Source organism: Athene noctua, chromosome 17 (assembly GCF_965140245.1).
Source record: "Athene noctua chromosome 17, bAthNoc1.hap1.1, whole genome shotgun sequence".
In the NCBI taxonomy this organism is placed as follows: Eukaryota; Metazoa; Chordata; class Aves; order Strigiformes; family Strigidae; genus Athene; species Athene noctua.
In genome coordinates, this window is record NC_134053.1 from 14764447 (window position 1) to 14789128 (window position 24682).

General features: G+C 53.1%; 1 protein-coding gene across 2 annotated transcripts in view; it reads right to left on the reverse strand.

Moving 5' to 3' along the window:
• Positions 1-24682, reverse strand: part of KSR2 (kinase suppressor of ras 2) — a 124602-nt gene that overhangs the window by 17436 nt on the left and 82484 nt on the right. Inside the window, exon 20 of one of the 2 annotated variants that reach the window (XM_074921389.1) lies at positions 19729-24330. The exons of the other annotated variant lie outside the window; for it this stretch is intronic. Within the exon in view, the coding sequence (XP_074777490.1) occupies positions 24324-24330 (7 nt within the window). The 3' untranslated portion in view covers positions 19729-24323. Of the gene's footprint in view, positions 1-19728; positions 24331-24682 lie in introns of those variants that run through there. 2 annotated transcript variants of the gene reach the window in all.

Here is a 24682-nt window from a genome sequence, read left to right on the forward strand (position 1 = left end):
GCCAGAGCACAGCTGGATGAACCCTTTTTCCTTAGCAAAGTGGTGCCAAAGGCATCCCCCAAAAGAAAAAACAGCTCCCTAAACCTTCTAGTGTTTTGGTCCTGTTGGGGAAGGAAAATTGTGCCTGCGTTTAAAAGCTGAAAGATTTCCACCTCTTGATACCTCTGGTGGGTGATAGTAACTCCACCAAGGGTAACATCACTGCCCACAGAACCCAAACCAGCTGCTCAGGGGGGGGCTAAAATATGTTTTCTTTGCTCTTTAGCTGGAGTTACTCTCCCAGGCTGGGCCATGGTTAAGTCCCAGGCAAGGAGAGGTTTCCTGATGGGCACACATAGACTTTCCTAGTCCCACCGCCCGAACCTGGGATCCTGCCCAGTTTGTAGAGGGAGGAGGTGAAATCCCGGGAAATCCTGTCTCTCTGTGCCAGGGAAACGCTGGAGGGGCCCCAACTGTTTTTATTTCCAGGCTTCTGCTTTCCCTGCTGTGTTTTCACACGCTTCAGCTCTTATGAGATGACTTGGTGAAGTCCTGATTAAATTGATTGCTGTGACATTAACATCTGACCTAGGGTTTTGCCTCCAGCCAGCCGTAGCTGTGTGCTTTCGGGCTTTGCCTAACAAGCTTGTGGATATCCTCGCCTTTCTGTAATGCTTTGTGCAGAGCTGGCTGGTAATCTGTCTGCCGGCCCAAGGGTCACAGCAGCAGGACTTGCTGCTGCAGCTCTCCAGCTCCATCTGGTTGAGCTTCTGCTCACGGTCCAGCTCTGGACCTGTGGGCGATGTGTCCTACCTTGCCCCCAAAGCAGGGAGAAGCGAGATTCCAGTGGGAGCAGCACTGCCATTGCCCTTGGACTCCTTCAATGGCCCTTTCAGCCATCAGGCCACTGGCAGAAGCCATTTGGCAATGGAAGTTGGGTTGTGGCTGCAGTTCCTCTGGACTTCATCAGTGTCCCCAAACAAGGCTGACACCACTGCATGTCAGATGTGTTAAATCCCCCTCTCATTCCACCACTAAACACTGGAGAAGAGCCCAGACAGGAGGATGGAGACCCACGGGCTTTGCCCCCACGCTGGCCAAGCATCATGGCTGGCGGAGCAGGACAGACCCAGCCCCACTGCAGCCGTCTCCAGCCCAGTAATGTTTTCTGCCCTGCTGAGACCATTATCGAATAGTTGTGGGCCAAGAGGGAGGAGAGGTGCTCAGAAGATACCAGGAGAGCTGGTATCAAAACCACTCAGATTTTTATTTTATTTTTAGCAATGTTATTATCCCATCCTCATTTGAGGTTTTTTTGCAGCAAGAGCAGCTGATGGCCTGGAAACAGGCTCTGAGTTAGGAGTGGGAGGCACCCATCCATGCAGCCCAAGGGAGAGCTTTGAGGCTAAAAACATAGTAAACAGGAAAAACAGACTAACAACTAAAAAGGCCACCTTGGACCTGTGAAGTATTACCTTATGAAACACTGGGAAATAACAACTCTCACCAATCCCAATTTTACAAATGGGGAAACCAAGGTACAGAAGGGTCCTGGGTCAGCCAACATGTTTGCAGCACCTCTGGGACTAAATTTCAAAGAAAAAAAAAAATCAAAGCACTTTTTTTTTTTTTTTTCCTCACCTGCCCACTGGATGAGAGACGGGGCTCAGGGTTTTCACTGCGAGGTTAAAGGACCACAGGAATCCCTTGAGCAGGGGAAGGCTGGAAAATGTTCACCCTAAAGCACCAGCCAGAGCCAGAGAAACCCAGCCTGGGACTTGGCAAACCAATAGCTTCTGTTTGCCATCTAGACAGAAATAAATTAGAGAGTCAGACACTTGAAAAGAAAGACCAGAAAGAAAAGAAAAGAAAAAAAACCCAGCAAGATCAAGATCAAGCAAGAAAAGAGTTGTTGCAAAACACCAAGTCACAGCAGGCGGATCTCTCCCTGCTCCTTGGGCTGCAGCAAAAGCTCCCAGCCCTGAACTGCTCCCCAGCAGAGCCCACACTGGAGCAAGCAATGGAGCAAAGAGCCCAGCCCTTCCCCAGCCCAGCCCTTTCCCAGGGAGGTTGGCTTCCCATCCTGGGGCAAAATGAGGCAAGTCTGGGAAGTTTGGGAACACTTGCTAGCAAGCTGATGGAGGAGGAGGGGAGGGATGTGGTGTTAGCAGAGGCTGCGATTGCACCAGGTGCATTACCAGTGGCTGACTCTGCGTCTGAGGTAGCACCAGCCCTGTAGCCAGGCATGTCCCCTGTGTGACCCAAGTGTCACTCCTGCCACCAATGCCACTCCTCGGGGCTTGGCAGCTGGGACTCTTGCCTTGTCAAGGAGCAAGGAGTCACACCAGCACTCCCCAGAGCCCCTCGCCAGGAGGAAGAAGAGCTGTTTAAATCAGAAACACGTTGTTCTACGGACTCATAGGGCATGCTCTTCCTAGCTGAAGAGGGGTTTAATGCAGCTGTCCCTGCCGGCTGAGCATGTGCCCTTGCTGCGCTGTGGTGGGCAGCTGTCCCCATCCTGCTGCCAGCAGAGCATGGGGCCAACCCTCCCGCACGAGCAGCGGATGGTCTTTGAGCTAATGCCAGCCTCCACCGCGGGTTTTCACCTAAAATTCCCACTATTTGCAAAGAACATAGGTCAAATTAATCTCTGCCCTGACTTCCCTGCAGGCAAAGCACCAGGGCCGCAGTGGCACGGGTGACCCACTGCTACCCCTGGGGACAGGACCGGTGCTGAGCTGCCCCAGCCCAAAGCATCCCTCTCCTGCAGACTCTGCCTCCAGTCATACCCCAGAGACCTCCTGGGGAAGAGCAGGAGGCAGCTGGCTTATCCCCGTCGCAGCTAGCAGTCAGAATAAAGCACACCTGGGATGTTTCTTGGTGTAATCAGCTTTCCTACAAAGAAATCGCTGTCTTTCTAGGGTATGTTTTCTCCTCACTAGCCCTGCAGCCTGTTTCCCCTTCCCTCTTCAGCATCCTGCTGGTTTGTAAAGAAGTCTCTCTCGCCTTCTCTGAATTTTGCAGTGATATCACAACCTCAAATGTGTTTTTCTTGCTCTCAGGGTCCCATCAACCCCCCGCAGAGGAGGACAGGGCAGCCTATTGCCCTGAGCTGCACTCACGGGGCGCAGAAGTGAGCTGCAATACCCAGGCACATCTGAGAGCTCTTCGAATCTTTGATACGATCAAGATAGACGGAGCCTGAGACAGGCTTCCCCCTCCCCTTTTTCTTTCTCTCTCTGTATTTTTTCTTCCCCCCGACCTTTTATTCCCAGTGGCCAAGAACATTTAGTCTGGCCGGGAAAAGGAAATCTCATTACAGAATTACGGTTCATTTAGCAGGTCCCACTGGAAGCCCTGCAATAACCACTGGCTTCCTAACAGGATTAGCCAGTGTCTGAACCTCCCGATCTCACTGCAGTCATCTCCACTCCCCACAACAGCCTTGAGGACCCCAAAAAACCCCAAGCAGCCACAGAAACCCAAGATGCAGCTGGACACAGAGGAGGAAAGATTGAAGGGAGCCAAAGATTGAGGCTTCATTGGTGTGAATGTGGGCATTGCTTGCAGAGGTTTGAGCAGACATTACCCCAGGTTCTCCAGCTACAAATCCCACTTTGCTTTGCTGTCTTGGCCTCTTCCAGCCTGATGGCTCATCCTCACTCAATGGTATGTGTTGGTTCCCATGAGGGAATTGGGGATATTAACTTCAGAAAGACAAGCAAGACACTGGAGTAGTGCAAGTTCTGCTGTAGTGTTAAATATGACATACCCTGTCTGCTGCACCTGAACCAGTGCTCATCTAAGTTGGTTGGGGGTCCTCCTGACATCAGTCTTGGAGTCTACATGAACATGAAGGGTTCTGGTTGTCATCACGTTGCATGGTAACACGTTTCCTGGGATCAGGTCTCTGCCATTAAGAGGGTAGGAGGGCTTAGGAAAAAATAATTCAGAGGAGGAGAAGATCAAGAAAGAAGCCAAACAATATGGGCTCACCAGAACAGCCAAGACCAAAATTTGCCTTCAATGATGCTGAAATTTCTTTGCTTCTCCCATCCCTGTCCCCACTCAATACAAGGAAGAGATGGTGAAAGAGCAATAAATCGGGTGTGGTACTCTGTATGAAACCACCTCTGTGATTTCACAAGGGTGAACATCTGCCTCTTGTCACAAATCTGCTCCCAGTGTTTCATTACCACACCTGTTTATACACAGAGAGAAGGCGAATGCTGTCCCCAGCAGCAGCCAGCAGAGACATCAGGCTGAGGATGGCAAAGCCAGCTTTTCCAACACAGCCTGGAGCTGGCTGTGTGCTTGCCATGGCAGCTTGGCCCCAGGCAGGAAGGCAGTGGCAGGATCATACAATGACTCATGAAGATGACAGGAATTGTCTCAGGCATCCCTCGATCCCTCCAGGTGTTACCTCAGAAAGGAGTGCAAAACACGGGCAGGATCTGCGGGATTTACCTTCCCTTAGAGCAGGGAGAGGTAGAACAGCTTTGGTTTAACCAAAAGCAAGATGCAGGAAAATTGGTTAACCAAGTTTGCCAAGGCTGTGCTCTCACCACTGCCTTACTCCATCACCCATCTACTCAACCTTACTCCATCACCCACCCGCTACAGGGGCTTTTGCCATGGCAGAGTCCACACCAACCACCATAGCGTGCAGCCCTGCAGACAGCCAGGTCCCCTGTGGTCCCCTGCAACCTTTTCCTGCTATGGTCCTTCTCCAGTGAGAGGTGGGAGCCTTGGAAGGTGTTGGAGCCCACGGAGACATGCCTCTCCTCTCTGACAACACAAGAAGCCCAGAGTGTTGGCTCGCAATTTTGATGCTCGGAATGAGCTGAGGTGGCTGAGAAACATCATTAGTGCTGGAGGAAATAAAAAGCCATGTAGGGTTGGGTTTTCAAGACAGAGCACTGCATCCCTGTCCCTGCAGCTCCCACGCTGTTCCAGCTCCACCAGCAGATGTTTCCATCATTAGCAAGACTTCTGTCTGGAGGTGAAGGGATGCGGTGGCCTTCACACTGCTGCTAACGAAGCTGTGTGGGCAGGGGTTAAGTGCTGGGAGCCAGCCCAGTGCTCACATAGCAGCAGCAAGCAAGAGTTTGTGCTCACAGGACGAGAGGGACGTTCCTGCGAAGGCGGTGAGGACCTCATAGGTTTTGCACAACGAGCCCAGGGGACAAAGCACAGGGTGAAGACAGAAGATGTGGGAAGAGAGGAAAGGAGGGAGGGATGATGCAGAGCTGAGAGTAGGAAAAGTTTCGCTCATGCACGCAGCGTGTAATTCAGTTTGCAGCATCTCACTGAAGCCAAGAATTGAGTGAGAGGCCAAAGAGATGAGGCATTTATGTGGCTAATGAGAACACACGGGCTGCAATCATCCCTGCTAGCAAGCACCCCAGGAGGGTGTAAACCCCTTCTCCCAGCCTTCCACCAACCTCAGATCACTGGGAACACAAGTGGATCCTCCCTGGGGAGGGGGATAACAGATGACCTCTGTCCAGCAGTCTGTCCTGGTACCAGCAGCAAGGTGCAGAGGATGGGGAGGGGAAGGGACAGCCTGCAGCTTGCTGGAGCGCCAAGGCAAGGATGCTTTTGTTCCCTCAGTGCAGAAATTGCTATTGTACCAGTCACCTTGGCTTTGGGGAGGATTTTTTTGCCCTTTTGGCTGAAGACTGAGCTGGCACAGAGGTGCAAGTGCCCTGCCTTCCTCTAGCCCTTCTGTAGGGACCACTGACCACCATTACCCTTCCCAGCATTGCTCCCTACTACTGCTGTGCAGTACAAAAATGTTACTTGGTGAGCTAGGGATGAACCAATCTGACCTTCTAGCATAGCAACGTACAAAATCCAAGAGCATCAACGACCACAGAGGAGGGGATAAGGGGCTTGACCTGGCTGGCAACAAGTCTTGATACAACTACACACCGTACACCACCCAGATCAGCCGTGCAGCTTCACCCCACCCTCTTTTCCATTTTCTCCCTCTTGTTTATTTGTTTGGCCATCCAAGCATTTATTAGCAGAAACAGGGTCTGGCAACCCAAAACTTTCCCTAGGGAAGAAGTACTGGCATCCAGCGGCCAAGTCAAGAGACTCTGGAAAGTTGCTCTGAGCCTGTCTCATCTCACAACTTGACATATCACCGCTGTCCATTTCCCTTCCCAAGGAAATCTGATTTGTTCCAAAGTTTATAGTTTCAGTGACCTAATCCCAGCATAGTTGTTCCTGTTTCCCTTTAATTTACTGCCGCAGCTTGTATTAATTGATGTATTGCAGAGGGCTTGAGCCAAACTAATTGTTTTAGAAAAAGAAAAAAAGAAGAAAGAAAGGGAGATGTGAGGTCCCTTAGTGGATTACGAAGGTATTTGAATGGGGAACGAGCAGCCACCAGAAAATAGCAATAGCACCAAACAGAAGTCTGGAGAGGTGGAGGCTCTCCAGGCTGCCGTTCGCAAGGTATCGTCATGCTCCCTGCAAACAGAAATATCTTCCCTGGAATGACCTTGAGGAGAAAGGCAAGGTGGGGGCAAGGAGGGCTGTGATGGCTTCTCTACTCTGCCAGGGCTGCCTTCGCCCCTCTGACTCTGCCCTTGCCCAAGGCTGCCACTGTCACTGAATGAAGTGGGGATCAGGGGAGTTTCCAAAGGACAGGAAAAAGGCAATGTCACCCATCACCCAGCAAGGATGATCGAGGGAACTACAGGTTGTTCAGCTTGCCTGAGAAGGTGATGGAGTAAATCCTTCTTGGAAGCTGTTTCGATCCATGATGGACAAGAAAATCATTGGGAACTGTCAGCAGGGATTTATTAGGTGTAAATCATGACAAATGGACCTTATCACCTTCCAGGGTGAGACGATTGGCTCTGTGGAACAGGACAGAGCAGCGCAAGCTGTATAACTTCACTTTAGCAAGGCCTTTAAGAGAGTCTCCTGTAGTATCCTTGTGGCCAAATTGTGGATAAGCAGATAAGTTGGGGGCAGGTTGCACTTTCAGCTCATTTTCAGATGATACCAGATAAGGGGGAGCTGTTGACATGCTGGAAGGCAGGGCTGCTATCCAGAGGGACCACGATGGGCTGGAGAAACAGCCCAACAGGAGTTTGTAAGCAAACACCAAGTCCTGCCCCTGGAATGGTGTAACCCCAAGTAACAGGACAGGCTGGCTCCAAATGTTTGGAAAGCAGCTTTGGAGGAAAAGATCTGGAGATCCTGGTGGACAAGAAGAACCATGGTTCAGTTCAGCCAAGGCAAACTGCTTCCTTGTACTGTATTATTCCCCTCTATTTGGTACTTGCAAGTCTGGATGGTGGCCAGTTCTGGGCTCCCCAGGATAGGACAGACATGGACACACTGGAGGGAGTCCAGTGGAGACCACTAACCTGAGCAAGGACTGGAGCAGGAGCACACAATGCACAAGGACAGGCTGCAGGAGCTGGGCTCCTTCTTCCCAAAGAAAAGGAGGGGAAGAGACCTAATGGCTGTCTGCAACCACCTAAGTGGAAGCTGGGGATAAGACAGCTGGAGGTCACCAAAAGCAGGGTGAGATGCAACAGCACTAGTTGTTGTTATCAGGGGGAAAAAAAATGTTCCCCATGAAGGTGGTCAAACACATGGGATTGTCATCCTTGGAATTATTCGAAACTTGGCTGGGTCATGGCCTTGAGCAAGGATGCCCATGGTGCAGGCAGAGGAGGCAGGGGGCAAGGCAGAGCACAGAGGTTGCTTGTACAGGCTAGCTTTGGAGACCTCACACAGAGTTTTGTGGTTGGTTTTGAGCAGAAGCCAAGGGAGAACATGACAGAGGAGGAAGAGGCTTCACCTCTATCAGCTCCAACTGATGGGACAAGGCGTCTAGTACCTGACATGCTCTGGGTAGATGTGAGCTGGATCTGATCCCATGGGAGTGTGCAGCAAGGGGGGAGACGGGGGTCTCCTTGGCCTTCCCTCATCTTCCTGCCCCCATCCCTGCTGTCCCTCCCCCATCTCCATTGCAGAGACAAGGCCAGAAGCAAAACTCCAGCACTGGGTCAAACTGAGACCTTTCTGGGGAGCACCACAGGGCTGTGCTCGGCTGCCAGCAGAGAAGTGTTTCGGAGGTGGGGATGCATTGGAGGAGCACCCTGTCCCACTGGCAGACCCCAAGAACAAACCCCAGCTCCCACAAGTCCCTGACACCTTCTGAGCCACAGCACCATGAAAGTACTAAAGTTTTCCGGTCAAGAAACTTGCTCCTTGTTGTTTTCCTGACTGAAAGCCCCCCCTTTACATAAATCAGCCCAGGCACTTTCAGCATGGCTCTCACAGAGAGGTTGATTTATTCGGGAGCAACACAGGGAGTTTCCAGATTAACACTAATTGCTCTCCCAAATTACTTAATAGTTTAAATTGCAGTCCTCTCTTTGGAAATCATCTCAGACAGTTCAATAAAAAACTATCATCGAAGAGACAACTGCAAATTGATAAAGTCTTTGAGACGAGGCTAATATCATTGCTGTCTGGCAAATTTATTCATCTGAAACAAAACGAGGAGGATAAACAGCTTCGCTCGGTGAGGAAGACACCGCCTGCTACTGAGTTGCTCAATTTTCTCTTCCAGAGATGCTCTTATTACTTGGAGAGCCGCAACACTGCTGAAACAAGGCAGCTGACTGCAACGCCTGTGAATAAATAGCACCAGCCTTTTCCTTGCAGAGAAAAAACAATTTAAATAATATAATAATAATAATACGGCAAATGCTTGTGCTAGTTATAACAGGAGGCAGGGGCTGGAGCTCCCATCTGGGGGGGCTGCTGGGGACTGGTGTGGATGCAGGAACCGGCTGGCTGCCACCAAGCTCCTGTGGAGTTGAAATTGTCACCCAGGAGGGGAGGGGAAAACTTGTTTCATTTTGGCCGTTTCCCAATTTTCCAGCCCCTCCAGGGGCAGGAGATGCGATGTGGCAGGGGAGGATGAGGAGGGGGGGGCAGGGCAGGGCTGGGAGGGGCATGAGGGAGAGTCAGATGTGTGCACAGGGGGCTCAGCATCCTCCCGCTGCGGAGAACATGGGGGCTGCTGGAGACACCAGCGTGGACACAACCCCGCCAGGGAGGTTAAAACAGAATAAAGGTGCGGGACCAAGAGCGAGGGTGCAGAGGAAGAACCAGGGTGGTTTGGGGGATGGTGACCAGGACAGACACCATCAGCACACTGGGAACACGCCCTCCGCCATGCAATATTTTGGAGCTTACTGGGAGCATCCTCTCTGCTGTCCAACACTTTGGGGCCATGGTGCAGCCCAGGAAGACGTGTACCCAGGGTCAGGGAGGGCCTCAGCACCAGCGTGGAGGGGGCCAGGCCCACTATCCTGGGGTGATTCCACTCACCAACAGCCCCCCAGCACCCTGAATGCTCTGCTCCCACCCAGCCAAGCCCCCACTCCTCCCCATGGCACACAGTCACCTGCCCTCCCTGGGACCAAGCAAGTTGCCCATTTCCTCTGGTTTTACAACTATTTCTGGAAGATTTGGCTGGAGACTTATGGTGGAAATGGGTCTTTGCTGACACCAGTTCAGATCCATTTGTCTGCAAGACAAACTCCTTTCACACCATGCCCCCTTCAGCCCCTAGTACAGGGCATCACACTGTAAACCACAGTAAGAAGCTTCTCTGCCGGTTGGGGAGGGGGCTTAGATGCAATGTGATCAAAGAAGAGGCAAAAAAGATCCAGCTCTTTCCTGGGAGAGCAGTGTGGGAGCGAGGGAGTTACTGGGAGCTGCTGCCCAGCGCGGTGCCAGGAGCCACAGGGATTTGAGAGAAAGCCCGGCCGATGGCTGCCATCTGCTCCTGGCACCTCATGCCACTGCCAGAGCCTGAAAGCACGCGAGCGCATGGAGAAAACAAACGGCAGCCAGCCCTGCTCCCTGCCGCGGCCGGCCGAAAGCAGCCGGCAGCCCTGCAAGCCCGCGCCGGTGGACACGGGGTGCAGGCAGGGGGGAGTTGCAGGCAGCGGGGGCATGGCCGGGCGCGAGAGGCAGCGGAATTATCTGCTCCGGCCAAGCTGCCGAAGCCCTTTGGGGTGTTTGAAGGGCTGAGAAACGCTGCTCATGTCACTGGCTTCACAGCTAGGGACATGTCCTGATGGGGAGCAGCTGGGGGGATGCTGTGGGGTCCCCACACAGGGGCTGCCCAGCCCCCGCACTTCTGCCACCCAGTGATGCACTGACAGCATCAGTTCTCTGCGCCACGCGACGGAAACACCGATGCCAGGAGTTAACCTCAGGCAGGGGCTCATCCTCCCAGGGCCACACGGAAGCTCCTGGGGCTGCAGCCAAGGGAGGGATGCCGCGGCAGAGCCCACGCTAAAGGGCACTTGCATGGCGACCTGCGGGGCCGTGGCTTTGATGCCCCCTCAGCCACGGGGAACAGCGGCTTGGAGATCCATCCCCATCCCTTCGGGAAGGTGTCCAAGTGAGCTGGCTTGGCAAAGCAGCCAGTTAAAGCAAGAAATGGGCAAACGGCGAGCACCGGCACACAGCCTCAGCTGCCACGGCCGGGTGGCCTCCAAACCACGGGGGAGAGTGGCCGAGTTTACTGACCCACATCCCGACCCCCCCTCGGGGCTCAGAGAAAGAAAAACCCTTTTTTTTAAAAAAAAAAAAGTCTCATTCATCATTCAGCCTCTGTTTGTTTTCTGCACTCCGCTAAGCTCAAACAAGCAAAACAGATTAGCTGGGCTCATTTGTTTCCTTCTTAATTACACCTCTTTGGTGCTGATGTAATATTTCAAGATTTGGGTTGCTAAGGCTGAAAATCCACCTGCCCCCCTCCCACACCCACCTTGGCTTTTCATTCCCATAATGAAAAAGCCCAGATGGGGTTTTTTGCAAGAAAACCTCTAATTATTGAAGAATTCAATGCTCTGAATTCAGAAGCTGCCAGCGAGCGCTCAGGTTGTCAGAAGCAGATGGACGGCAGCTCCAGCTTTTGATCACGGTCTCCAAACACCTCCCCAAAAAACAGGGAGGCGGGGGGGGGGAGGGAATAAGGACCCCACATCTGCAGCCACACGCAGCCCTGGATAACTTGAGTCTTCCTACTCCCCCCCACCCTGCCAGGATTGCTTTGGCATCAATAGGACTTCCCAGGAAGCCGGAGCAGCTGTGTGCCGACGCAGTTTGCAGGATGAGGTCCTTGCTGGAGGAAGGAGCACACGCCTCCCCACAGAAGCTGCTGCACAGGCTGGAGATGCCTCCCCTCCCCTTCAGCTGCTTTTCTTCCTCCCTTCCCCAGGCCCCACAACCACCCCTCTGCACCGCCCATCACTCAAGCTAACACATGCCAAAAATTTGCTGTGGTTGATCAAGGTGAAGCATGCCTTGCCAGCCCATGGCACACAGGAGAAGCTAAGGGTCCCAAAAGAGCAGCTAAATGGACATGGGAGGGATTTTTAAGGCTTCCTGTTCATAAAACACCCCTGCAGACCCCAGCCTGCTGATCCACTGAGCCAGGAAGAAGCTGCCAACCTCTTGATCTGGCTAAAGGGATGCTGATGGCAGCACCGGCCCCCAACCCACTGTGCAAAGGCCAAACAAGGGCCCAAGGGGTGGAACAAGTGAAGCACCTGGAAGGTTGGAGAAAAGAAATGATTCCACTGCGACTCCCAGGCTAAGGGACAAGCAGGGGAGGTGGCGGAGAGCAGAAACCCCATGATCCCCTCCCAGATGAACCATGGTGTTCCCACTCCTGAAAACCTCCCAGTTTGGTGGGACACAAAGACATTCACACACACCCCCGGCCACACAGAACCACCCTGAGCCTCCCCCCTGCCACCCCACAGCCAGACACCCCAGGTGCCCCCGCCACCCCCAGCCTTATTTTTGTCTGGTGAGAGCCGGGCATCGGGCATCAGGCATTGTGCCCTACTCGCCCCCGCTGCAGATGCCGCTTGGCCGAGGCCCCGCTCCCCTCCACCCCCACCCCATCTTGCAGGATTTCAGCCCCAAAAGAAAGAGCAAACAAAAGGCACACACCAACTCCATCGCTCTGGAGACGTCCGAGACGCAGGGGGCTGGCCGGAGCGGGGGAAGAGAGGCCCTGGGCGGCGGGGAGAAAAGGCTTTGCTTGCGGTGGATCTGGCGGAGGGGACGGGGGAGCCGCGGGAGGGCTGCGTGCGCGGTGCCGAGCCGGCTGCGCAGCCCCAGCCAGCTTTCCCACGGTGGCATTCGCCCTCGCTGGGGCCCAGCAGCGTCCTCATCCCCTCCTCAGGCCCTGCCCAGCATGTTGCAGCTCTCCCAGGACTCTCTCTGCCCATCACCCCAGCCAGTGCATCCCCTTGGGCTCCCCAAGGGTTGGGATGGGGGGAAATTGCTCGTGGTTTTGGTGACTAAAATACCCACAGAGTCCCCAGCAGCAATCAGCATCTGACGAAAGTGTTTGGTTATTCAATAACTTTTAACGTCCCCAGGTGGAAGCTGCTCTACACCTGCCTAATCACGCAAGTTGTGGGTTTTGGCTAATTTTCAGGCATTTAGTGGGTTGGGGTCAGTCTGTCCCTTGGACCAGCTGGTGGAGTTAGGGAGGAGGGCAAGGATGAGAGAAAGCTTCAGCTCTGAGTTCAAAACACCCAGCTGATGGGAAAAAGTAGAAGGAGAAAGCCCAGCAAACCCTCACCAGCTGCAGGAACAGGCTGCAGCGGGTTGGCCCCTGCTTCCCGGGAACATGTGCACAGGGAATTCAGATCTTCTCCTCTGCAAAATGCTTTTTCCAAAGCAGAGCAAGTCACAGACCCAGGGAGAAAGCTGCTTCCACACCACAGCCAGGGCGAGCAAGGCTCTTTTTGCCTTAAACCAAATATATTTTATATACCTATAAGGAAGGAGGATTTTGTAACCCACTCCCAGAAGAGCAAGCAAGGAGCCGTCGTCCTTGACACAGCAGTGGGGTTTTGTTTGAACTTCACTTTCCCAGCTCAGTCAGGAGATAATGGGTCTTTCCAGGCATCTTGAAGGGTTTTGCATTGATTTTTTTTTTCCCAGCTACAAAGTGAGGGAGAAAGGCACGTGCAATCTCCTGGCCACAACTTCAGCCCCCAGGTGCTGCAGAGTCAGGTGTGCCCAGAGAAATAGGATGCACCAGAGGGCTGCCACATTCATTAAACCAGTGTTTAGATATTAAATCATCACCAGGGCCCCAGTTTCTTCTGTCCCCTCCAAACGCCCCACCCAGCAATGTACCTTGATTCAGCATGGGGTTCAGCTGTTGCAAAGCCCCTGAGCTTCCCCAGGTCGGCTGGTGCAGAGGCAATCTACTTTAAATTTAAGAGACTTTAACCTCAAGTGAGAGCTCTCCAGCCCTGAGCAGGGAGGGATGTGCTTGACCTGCACATTGCACCAGCAGTGGATGTGGCTTTCTTGCCCAGAAGCCTCAGCTTAACCCCAAGGAACCCAAACCTTGTAAAATAAAAATAGTTTTAAAAACATCCTGCCCTGCTTGCTGTCAACACCAATAGATCAGGTCCCTGCTATACTTCACAGGAGCTCTTCCCATCCCAAGGTGACTCAGACACTGTTCTGCTCTCAAGAGCAGGAAGGTTCTTCTGCATGCTCTCCAGTCACTCACCATTAGCCTGCAAAACCCCACTTTTGTTTGGCAATGAGCAATTTAACCCCACGTTTTCCTCTTCTAAAGCCAAGAACAAAACTCTACACCTGGGCTCTTTTACCAATAGGCCTCCATGAGAAAGGCTTTTGAGCAGCCATCTCACCACAGAGTCACCAGGGCAGCTCAGTGTTTCTGCCTTTAAGCCCCAGGTTGTGGCTTCCCAGCCCTGGATTCCCAGGTTCCATCCCCACACATCCGTCAGCTTCATGGAAACAAGGAGGGGGCAGCCAAAAAGGTGCTGTGTGCTGTTCTACAGGCCATTTTTATATTCCACTACAGGCATTTGGAGAAAGGGCTTGGACACCTCTAGCAGTGCAGAAGGAAGCCCTGAAGGGGTGTCCTGGGGCTGCATCCAGACAGGAACCGGTAGCAGTGGGGTAATTGCTATTTTATCAACTTCCCAAGCATTTGAAGGCAAGTCCTTTGCCTTTCCCACCTTATTTCCACAGGGAATAGTGTTTTGAACTTCCTCAACAGTTTTTGTCTGCCCTTTTAGGAGCTGAGCATGACCTTCCCAGCCACTCAGCCCCAAAATTCCTCCCCCCGCCCCCCCAAGCACAGACACCCCAGCACATAGCTCGCGTCCCTGCAGTAGGGCCCCAGCCAGCCCTGGCACACATGGACTCAGCCTGGGGTCTCAACCCACCAGCCCCAGCACAGCCCAGGTCTCACTCACCGCTGGGGTTGGCCGCAATGTTGTTCCCCCAGGGAAAGACTGTCCCCTAGGTACTTCCCGGGAGGCTGTCGCTGAGCCACTCCCCTGCACCCACCAAGTGTGGGCAAGCAGCACCCAGGGGCCCTGCTCCTGCTAGGTGCATTGTATTTAAGGTGTGGGAGAATGTGCTGATAATGGGGCAATCAATTTTCTTCCCAGCACCCGAGGCAGGTTTACTCTGAGCCAAGTCCAGGGCCAGGACCTGGGAGAAACCACCAAGAGTGTTCACTCAGCTATAGAGCAAGGGATCCTCACTGTCAAAACCTTCCCCTTCCCACGCAGCGGCTGCCCGGAGCCTCCCCACATCCCTGTGGATGCAAACAGGATTCATGATGTGTAGGCTGCAAAACCAACACAGAACCAGTGCCACCTGGTAGACCCATGGTTTAGTTGCTCCACCAGCGTGGATGCACCACTCTAAATGCAAAATGAACTTAGAAGGAGCCCAACGTGTTGGTTTGAGGGGACTCTGGGTAGGGAGCAGAGTCCAGTCACCACATGGTAGGATGCTATGGGCTAATTTGAGCAGCAAACTTCCCCATGCAAAGGATAAGAAAGGACTCATCCCCACCCAGGATGCTGGAAGAGGGGTTGCATGGAACAAGCAGCTGAATATAAGGGTATGTTAGTTAGATCCTAAAAAAGAAAGCAGCATAGCCAGGCTGAGTAAGGACCCATCACACTTTTCCACACACACACAGACACAAGCATTACCACCCATTGGCTCTGCAGGCCTGAAAATAGCTGCCAGTGAGTGAAACCCAACCCGGGGCTCAGCCACTGCAGGGGCACCACTCTAATCTCAGTGTCCATGAGCCTAGGGGTGGCTGTCCCCTCCTCCATCCCCCCCAGACACAGGGCAGGGACCAAGGCCACGAGAGTCCATTGGTACAACATCAGCTCAGAGGTGCCAGCAGATCCAGAGGCAGACGGTTCACAAGCTTGGAGCACCCCCAAGCACTCCGGCCCCATCAGCCAGCAAACCACACGCTGCAAGAGCCCTCCCTAGATAAATAGGTATTTATGGAGCATGATTTTCCAAGAGACCTTCACAAATCCCCTGCTAAGCTGCTGCACAACTGGGTATAATCATGGCAGGACTAGTGCGGGAGGAGTTGCCATGTCCCTCTGCCCTGCAGAAGGGCTGTACTGCCCCAGCAGATTGCAGCTAGTGTGGGTTTCCACTGCAGATGCAGGGGAGAGCCTGCAGGGAATCCCTGCACCAGGCACCCCTCTGCCCTGGCTATTCAGAGGGTGAGATGGGCAGAAGCGCTTGTTTTCATGCTCAGGGAAAAAAATTGTTTCTGGTCCTGCTCACAGCAGCCCAGTGTTCCCAGAAAACAAACCCATGTAGGCAGGATGTGCTGGCAGGCTCTGCTTATGTCCTGCTACCCGCAGCCAGGTGAAATCATGATGGTGCCCTTGCCCTGCCCATCATCATGGGGCTGGAGGGGACCAGGGTGGCAGGGGGAGTAACACCCAGCTGAGTTCTCCCCACAGGGGCTTCTAGTAAAGGAAGAAGGGAGGAGAGGCTGAAGGCTCAGCCATGGTACTGGCAGTGATGCCCATACCTGGTACAAGTGACAAATTGCTGGGCCACTAGCTTGAAAATGGGGATGCAGAGTCTGCAGGTACTACAGAGCATCTCTACCCCATTTCTGCCCCTAGGTTGGGGGGCACAGGGTCTTCCTTAGACCCTCCAGAGACCCACAGCAATGCCTGGCACCCCACAGACAAGGTCAGCCGGTGCCCCAGTGGGATGACCTCTCCTCCAGCTCTCCCACTGCCAGCAACACAACATCCAAATGCCACTTGGGTGAGCACAGCCCTCCAAGTATCTAGGCACAAACCCCGAGCCACAGGTTTATTTTCCAAGGTGACCCTTAGCACACCCACCCCCACACCACAGGGACCTCGCAGCACACCCAACACAGCAGTGCCCTGACCCTCCAGGTCCAGGGTTTGCTGCACAGACACTGAAAGCCACCCTATCCCAACAAAACACAGAATAAATTAATAACTGCAAGGCCCAGGAAAGCCTTCAGCCAGTTTTTCTACCTGGTGTTGCTGAGGGCACAGCCTGGCTCTTTAACCCTCAGAGGAAGCTGCAGGTGCAAAGTTTAGGGCAAAAATCTGGGAATTCAGAATCACTGCTCCTTCCCAGAGCTGACAGGAGGAAAGAGTCCTGTGCTAGGAGCCAAGCAGGAGCTCACATAATGTCTCCAGGCACAGGGCAAGGCAGCCAGGGGTCAGGTTTCTGTCCTCCAGGACAGCATAAAAATAGAGGTGAGGAAAGGGAATTTGCTGAGCAATGGGAGAGCAGGCCCATGAGGGCCTCATCCAGGGGCTAGCACAGCCCCTTCCCCAACAGCTGGATAAAGAAGGATGGAATCCCCAAGGGGAAAGCTGGGCAGCTCCCTTATATGCCCCAGCTGGCATTAATCCCACTAACAAGCTGGGTCTTTCTGCAAAGAGGGATCAGCTCTGCTCCAGCTCAAAGCAACAATCCTGTTAAAGGGCGGGTGACTACGGCAGAAGCAGCCAATTAGTCCACGCATCACCAGCTGCATGCCCGGGGCTCCCTGCAGCCCCCACAATGCGCTCCAGGACATTCATGGCGAAGCAGGCTCTGGCTATCCCAGCGTGTCCTGCTGCTGGGGCAGGACAGCCCTTGACGAGCTAACCAAGCCCTAATGAAGGGCTGGAGCTATGCCTTATCCCCCAGCCCATGCCCACCCAGGCAAGACTCCCCCAGTCCCTGCTGGGGTGGCTGTGGGGGCTCAGCTCACCCTTGGGCCCCCCCCCGAGGGGACCAGCCCTCTGCTCCATCAGCAAGGGCTCATTGGGGCTCCTGAGAAAGCCCAGACAAGCCTGGGGAGGAGACATAAATTACAGCAGCAGAACAATACCCCATTGTCAGGCACTGCCACAACACCAGCCCGTGCCAGGGCTGAGCCTGGCCTGGGGAGGACCAGCACCAGCAGGATGGTCCAGGCCTGGCTCAGCAATGCAGGACCCTCTCTACCCCCATCCTGGCTCTGGCTGCAGCACGAGCGTTGTGTTAATCCAGTGGTTTTCCTGCTCTGAAAGCTCTGTGCAGCCCCAGCCCCCCACAACCACCCCCCAGCACAAGGTTGGGACTGCTGGGAGTGCTGTCTGGGGCCACTGCCAGTCTTCATCCTCAGGGCTCGGCTCCCAGACAGCCTTTTTTTCTCCCATTTCTGCCGATATAGAGTGGAAGGAGGAACCCAAACCTGCCGGCAGCAGACACGGCGCCTGGAACCGTCCCTGCAGTGACAGCGCCGTCCCCACAGTGAGCAGAGGCCTGTGGCTGGCGTCCAGGTCTAACAGCCAGGATCATCATCATGGTGCCCATATATATTTTTTAAGTTCAGGTCAATAAAAAGCTTCAGTATATGCTTTATTTTGAGGGAAGTCAAGGAAAATATGTGTGTATAAGGCAGCTCTGTGTGTCCAGAAGAAGGATGGGTCACCCAACAAGCAGCACCCAGGACACATGGGGGTATCTCTGAAGCTGCCCTCCCTGGTGGAAGCACAGATGCCCTCTACTATCCTCCTCTGTCAACATGGCTGACCTCAAAAGAGTTACTAGCCCAAAGAAAACAGCCCTGTTTTTTTGGTGACCATACTCTCTCACATCAGCCAGGCTGGCTGCATCCCAGTTGTGCTGATGCCACCAGCGTCTGGTCCCGGGTGGGGGCGATGCTCACCCTGAGCCCCAACCTGCGGTCCTGCAGCATGGTTGTGGGCTCACCCGGGAGCAGCAGCAGGAGGACTAGAGCCAATGTCCTGGGGGTTTAGCTCCTCTTTTGTTCCCTGCATTTATTCTTCGCCTGTGAAATATTAATGGCTCGTGATTCATCAACAGCGAGAGGGAGATTACAGACACGTGTGCTTATTCAAGTGGCTCTCCAATACACACACACACACGTGCGCGCGTGTATCTGCAGATATGTATTCAGAGGCGCCTCTAATCCGCCAACGCCATTGTTAAGGCTGTTTTAGGGATATATTGCACATTTATCCCTGTCCTGGTGCTGGCATCTCATTAGCCACAAGGCAGGAACGAGCTCAGCATCCCTGTGCTGGGCTCGGCAGGGGCTCAGCGCTGCCGCCGGCATTTCAATTAGCGGCTCTGTCCCTGGAGCACTGGAGCCACCAGGGCTCTGGCTGCCCCGTTACACGTACCAGTGCCAACCAGTTATGCTCCAGACTGGTGGGAGCCCTCCAGGTTTATACCAGGGGAACCACCAGCAGGATTTAACCCCCTGGTTATTGCATATACACAAGAGATAGTGACACTGTGATGCAGCCAGCATCCCATATAGCCTGCAAGGGAGACAGAGGAGTGGCAAACTCCCTGGCATGGAGAGGGCATCAAGTGGTGACTCTTTACCCCCAAATCCCCTGTTTTTACTCTCCACTGGGAGATCCATGCCTGATCACAGCACCCCCCTTCCATCCTTCCCAGGAAAATCCCTCTGGCTGGCCCCGCCACCACTCCCCACCCGGGATGTGCCAGGTCTAATTGCTCACCAGCTCCTGCAGGCTTTGAAAGATGAAAAGCCCTCAACAGGAGAAGTGTTGAGTGTTCATGGTTTATTAATGGTGAGCCATTATTATTTTACCTTTCAAGCACTCGGGTGATAGTGAGGAGGGAAGGAGAGGGGGGAAGCAACATGAACCCTCTGTGATTTTCTTCTCCATCTCCAGCCATCAAGTACCGCCTGCGCCAGCCCCTCAAGCAAATGCCTCCACTGCTTTCCAAGGGGCTGTTTTACAGATTTATGGTGGGTCCCCAGTAAAACAGCATGGGAGAAGCAAACAAACAAAGCAGCAGATGCGAGGAGCCTCCAGTACTTCATCACTGGGCTCAGCCTTCCCCATGGGGGACTGGCTGAGGAAGAGCATCCCCCTGGCACACACCCCCACCATGGCCCCAGCCCCTCCACCGAGCAGAGCCATGTGGAGGTTTATCTGCTGCCTGCCCCATAATTTGTCCTACTCCCATGGTTTTGCCTGCTGCATCTCCCTGCAGCTCCCACTGAAATCTTTGCTGTGAATTATCATCCCCAAAGGGCTGGGCTGTGAGCAGACACGCTGAGAAAGAGGAAAAGGGGAGTTCAGCAGCACTGTGTTTCCCACCGAGCACTGCTGGACCAGAGCTTGGCACCAAGATGCTCCTGGGGGTCTGATGGAGGAGAGCGGTCCAGACCTTTCCACAGATAAAAACTCCCACCCCATCACTGGGATGCAATGCTGCGGCAGAGCAGGGAGAGGGCAGGGAGCAGGTGGCCACGCGGGGACGCAGAACAGCACAGGGGTGCAATGGTTTTCAAAGTTGTTTGGTTTTTTTTTTATTGGCATAAATAATTCATACACTGTCACCTCACCAAACACTGCACGAGAAACCACGGGAACAAATGGCTATCCATTTCTGCAGGTCACAGAGATTCGCACTCAGTCAGACAGCTGAAATTATAAATACTTTCTTCAAGTGTAGAAAACGTTATAAATGTTACTGTACAAATTTACATCAGGGAGATCCATCGTGCCTTTCTCAGCAATTTTTTTGTTGTTGTTGGTTTGTGGGTGATAGTTTTTTTGCACCAGAATCAACTGTTCTTTTCCAGTGACGAGAGATTTGCAACAACGACAACAAAATATATATATATATTTATGTATATATTTATAAAAAGAAAAGGGAAAGAGGAAAAGGGAAATGAAAGTCAGCTCATTCTGCAACAGTCAGAACTAACACAGAGAAAACAAAGCAGGCCATCGAGTTCAGTTTGAAACTGTACAGGATTTAGAGCTCATTATATATGTATATATCTATATACATACATATAGCAATATGTATATATATTTATATATACTTTATGTACAAGAAAATGTAACAGCGTACTTTACAGGGACCAGAAATTAAAGAAGGCTTTTGCAGCTGACCAAGCTTCCAGAAGAATCACTATTTGCCAAAAAACTAAAAAAAAAAAACCAAAACCAAATTAAAATAAATAAATGGCGAAGAAAAGAGGAAGGAAAGTGAAGGTGCCCAGCAGAGTGCCATCCACCAGCAGGCTCAACCCAGGGCTCCCCACGGCACTTGGGGGGTGCAGACAGCATCTCATGGCACCACCAACACATCACCCTTCTCCTTAGCATGGCCAAAGGGACCAAGCTGTAGGCACCAACACTTCCATAGCATCTAGCAAAGGTTGACCAGCTCCTCCACCTCCAAGACATTAATTTCTGCCTACTGTCTGTCTTAAATCTTGATCATCTCAGCTCCTGCCATGGTCAAGTACTGGACAGAAGTCATCGGGGCTGGACTCTTAGCTCATGATCCCCAGGAACTGCCTAGTCGTGGCTCAGTAAGGATTTGGGTCATTGTGGGGGAAAGGTGGATTGAAGAAGAAGCAGAACTGGGAGATATAGTTTAGCAGCCCTAGGAGGACATAGTGCTTTGGGGCCATGCAGCACCACCACCTCCATCACTGATAGTGGTTTCACTACTCAGCCCCAAATGCGGTATTCCCCTTGAACAGTGTAACGCCGGAAAGAAACCTCAGGCAGCAGCAAAGTCAAGGACTGGGGAGCTCAGGGAAGAGCCTCGGAGGGCGACTGAAAGGATAAAGCAGCTGAGAGCTGGAGGACCAGGCCAGGAGAGCATCGTTGGGGCTGCTCCGCTGCCAGAGCTCAAGGATGTACCCTGGGGCTGGGGATGGCCTCCCTGCATCTCAAGATACTGCTCAAAACACCACCGTGCTAAAACTGGCTCTGCTCCCACCCAGTACATCTGGAAACAACCCCTGTCTCTTCTCTAGCTCACACAGCTAACTGAGCCACCGGATGGACCTTCTCGCTCCTTCGGATCTCCTATTAGAGGGCATTGTGGAGAGCTTCTCCTGCATTCTCTCCCTGCTGGAGGGCTGGATATTTTTAAACTGGGGAAAAAAAACCCTCACAAAGACGGAGTCAAAAAACAAAGAACAACGACAACAAAAAAGTAAGATTTGTTGGTTTGGGGTTTTTTTAATAATTAAGACTTTCAAAAATAAGAAGGCATGATGCAAATAACACGGCTGCATAAACAACCGTTGCTGCGCTGAATGGAAGGGAAGGAGCTGCTCTTCTGAGCTAATTTACGATAAATACAGGGCAGCTATTTTTCCATCGATACTATTGTGCAATGGCTCTGCTCATGGCCTGGCTGAGACGTTATGGTGAGGGAAGGGGGGGAGAAAAAGGAGGGAGATGAGGGAAGAGTTGGCAAGATTTGTTGGCTATAGAAGCATTTAGCTCCTTTCAGATGCCTGCAGTCCAGGAGAGGAATGCTTGGCTGAGTCTGCTGCAGAGAGCCCTGTGCTCCTGGTGAGGACCTGATGCCATGGGGTAACCAAACCAACATGCTCATCAGTTCACTTGTTTCCTTGACTCTTGGTCTATAAAATAGAGCAGGCATCTGCCAGCGGCTGGTGAGACCCCATGGGGGGATATGTCAAGGTGAGACTTCCCAGGCAAGTAGAGGGCTTGGGGCACTGAGAGCAAACCCACAGTAAGTCTTTCAAGATGGATGTTGTACCTTCCACCATAAATCTGCACAACGCCTATCAGGCTGCAGCACTTTGCCACCCCTGGTGCTGAGCATCACCCATGGTATCACCTCCTTCATCCTTCCAATATGTTTCACTTGCTACTGCTCGCCTAGGAAGTTCACACCTACTTAGAAACTAAAACCACTGAGCGAGAAGGACACCAGCTTTCTACAGCGATCACTCCACCTGAACATGGTTTGGGTGATTTCATGGTGAGACCTCCCCGCACGCCCCCAGTAGCTGAGACCTCCAGTGATGGAGATGTGCTCCCTCCCACAGACCTCGAGACCACTGCAGGTGAAGGCATTGGTGAAAACTCAGAGAGACTCTGAGGCTTAGTGCAACGTTTATGGCACACGTGCGCATAAGCGCAGAGGATGGAGAAGGCATGAGACAGCGGGGAAGGGTTGGGATGGGGAGGGTGGGCAGCAGAGGACATTGCTGCTGTGGCCCAGGGTGAGATGAAGAAGATGGGGGATGTGTGTGTTAGCAAGGGAAGAGGTGGGATGTGGAGGAGGAAGAGGGCAAACAGCTATGGAGCATCCCTCCTCATCGCTGGGATGGGGTGATGCTCAGCCACCTACACTGAGCTCTGCAGCGTCATACCCAGGGGACCAAAAACCGCCTGTGCTGTGGCAATTAGCATAAACGAGGGCTCATCCTGCCCTCATTGGCTTGTTCCACTTGGCCTCAGCATCAAAGGCAGAAGCATCATCCCCACTTCTTGCAAAACATCTGAGAGCGAGATGTGACTGCATGGCACAGCAAATGTCTCAAAAGCATCAGCAGGAGACTCATCCAGACTGACCCTCTGCCAGCATGCTTGGAGGCCAGATTCACTCCCCTTCTCCTGCCCACCTCAGATTTTACACATATGCATGTGTGCAAATTTTAAGAAATAAAAGCACCTTTGCACATGCCACCACGATTGAAGTAACACCTCTTCCTAGATGCAATTAGGTTTCTAATCTTCATTTACTTATGCTAAAGTGGTTCAAATGCCGGCAAGGGGGAGTTAGAGGAGCAGCAAACAAACTAGGGCTGGTTAGTTTGCAGAGCCTCCTCATGTCTCCAAATTAAAGCTAACTTAGACAACAATTGAATTATTCAGGATGGTTCCTGTCAAGCAATTATGCTCAATAAGGGCCTGAAAACACAATTTGCTATCATCTGTCACTTGACAGCTCATCTAATGAGCTCGAGGGCCCATCTGAGCTGATAGGGAGAGGGAAATACCAGCACACAGTATTCAGATGGCAACACCATCTCTGAGACACTGCCCAAAGACCATCTCTTCAGGAAGGTCCAGGATTTGGCTGATGGAATATGGATATGCAGGGGAAAACAGTCCAGGGCATGGCTGCTTATTCAGCTGAGATGTCCATGGCTGCCACGCGTGGGGCTGGGAAGGGAGATGCTCTGTACAACCAGAGCCTGTCTGCATCCCTGGCTCTGGCAATGAGCCTGGGAAAGGCAACAGGAGGGGAAGGACCCCAACCCCAGCCACTCCGCTCTGTCCAGCCACAGAGTGTCCCCAGACCTGGGGTTTTCGGAGAGCCTTCAGGAGAGAGGATCGAAGCCAAGAGCAAAGCAGCACCGGGGAGGGTGAGAGGGAAAGGCTCGCTGATTAGATACGCACCAGGGCAAACGGCTAAATTAACAGGAATGTGGAGATGCGTCCTGCTGAGAGGGAGACCTGGGGGGGAGCATAAGTGGGCATGGCTGGGAGGTAGAGAAGCCACTTGTGAAAGGTCACTGCTGCCCATGAAGGGGCTGCCGAGGGTGGGGGAGCAGGATTCCTCCAGCTCTGGCTCTGCAGATGCATTTCCCCACGGGGGGCAGCTAATAGCAGCAGCACTCCCTGGCCCTGGCAGGCTCCAATGCTAAACTCATGAATCAGCAACATTTCCCCCTTTTTTTCATTAAAAAAAAAAAAAAAAAAAATTAAATAAACCCACCAAGAAGCAAGCCCTCCCCAACCAAGCATCATGAGCACTGACCATGCTGATTGGGCCCAGAGGAGCCCTGGGGTTAAATTGAAGCCGTCTGCCTCATGGGTTGCCCCTGCTTGGCAGGGAACCACCCAAGACCTGCCCCCATGTGCATGGAGAGCTGCTCGATGCCCCCATCCTGCTGCAGCCAAGCATCCCCCGGGGCTCTCGGGGCTCAGCCGCCGGCTCGGCTCCTCCAGCCCTTGCAGAGAGGCTTCATCACTGAAGGTGAATCACTGTGGGGGAAGAGGCTCATTCCCATCCCGCAGTCGGCCTGCAGCGCCCGCTACTCCTCTGTAGCACAGGGTGGGAAGCGGAGAGGAAGAGGAGAACCACAGGGGGAGGAAGGCACCGTCCCTTAACTCCTCCCGTCACAGCCTGGAAGGGACACAACACGGCAGAGTCAGCACTGGGCACTTTGCCCCACAGCACCGTGGGGTTTTTGCAGGGCAGCTCATTGCAAAAACCCTTCCCGAATGGGTTTGCCGCGGGGCTGCTCCCAAATGCAGCAGCACCGCGGGAAGCCGTGCACTTCTGCACCTCCCCACCAGCCCAGTTTAGGTCCTCCTGGTGCAAACAGCTCTCAGGTTTAGTATCATCTAGAGAGGAAAGGGCTTGCTGGGTACCACACACCTCACCCCTTCCCTGCGTGTCCAGGCTCTCCCAGCAGCAGGACCCACCAGGGGTTTTGTCCCCCATCCCCTCCGTGCAGGGATGGCAGAGCTGGCTC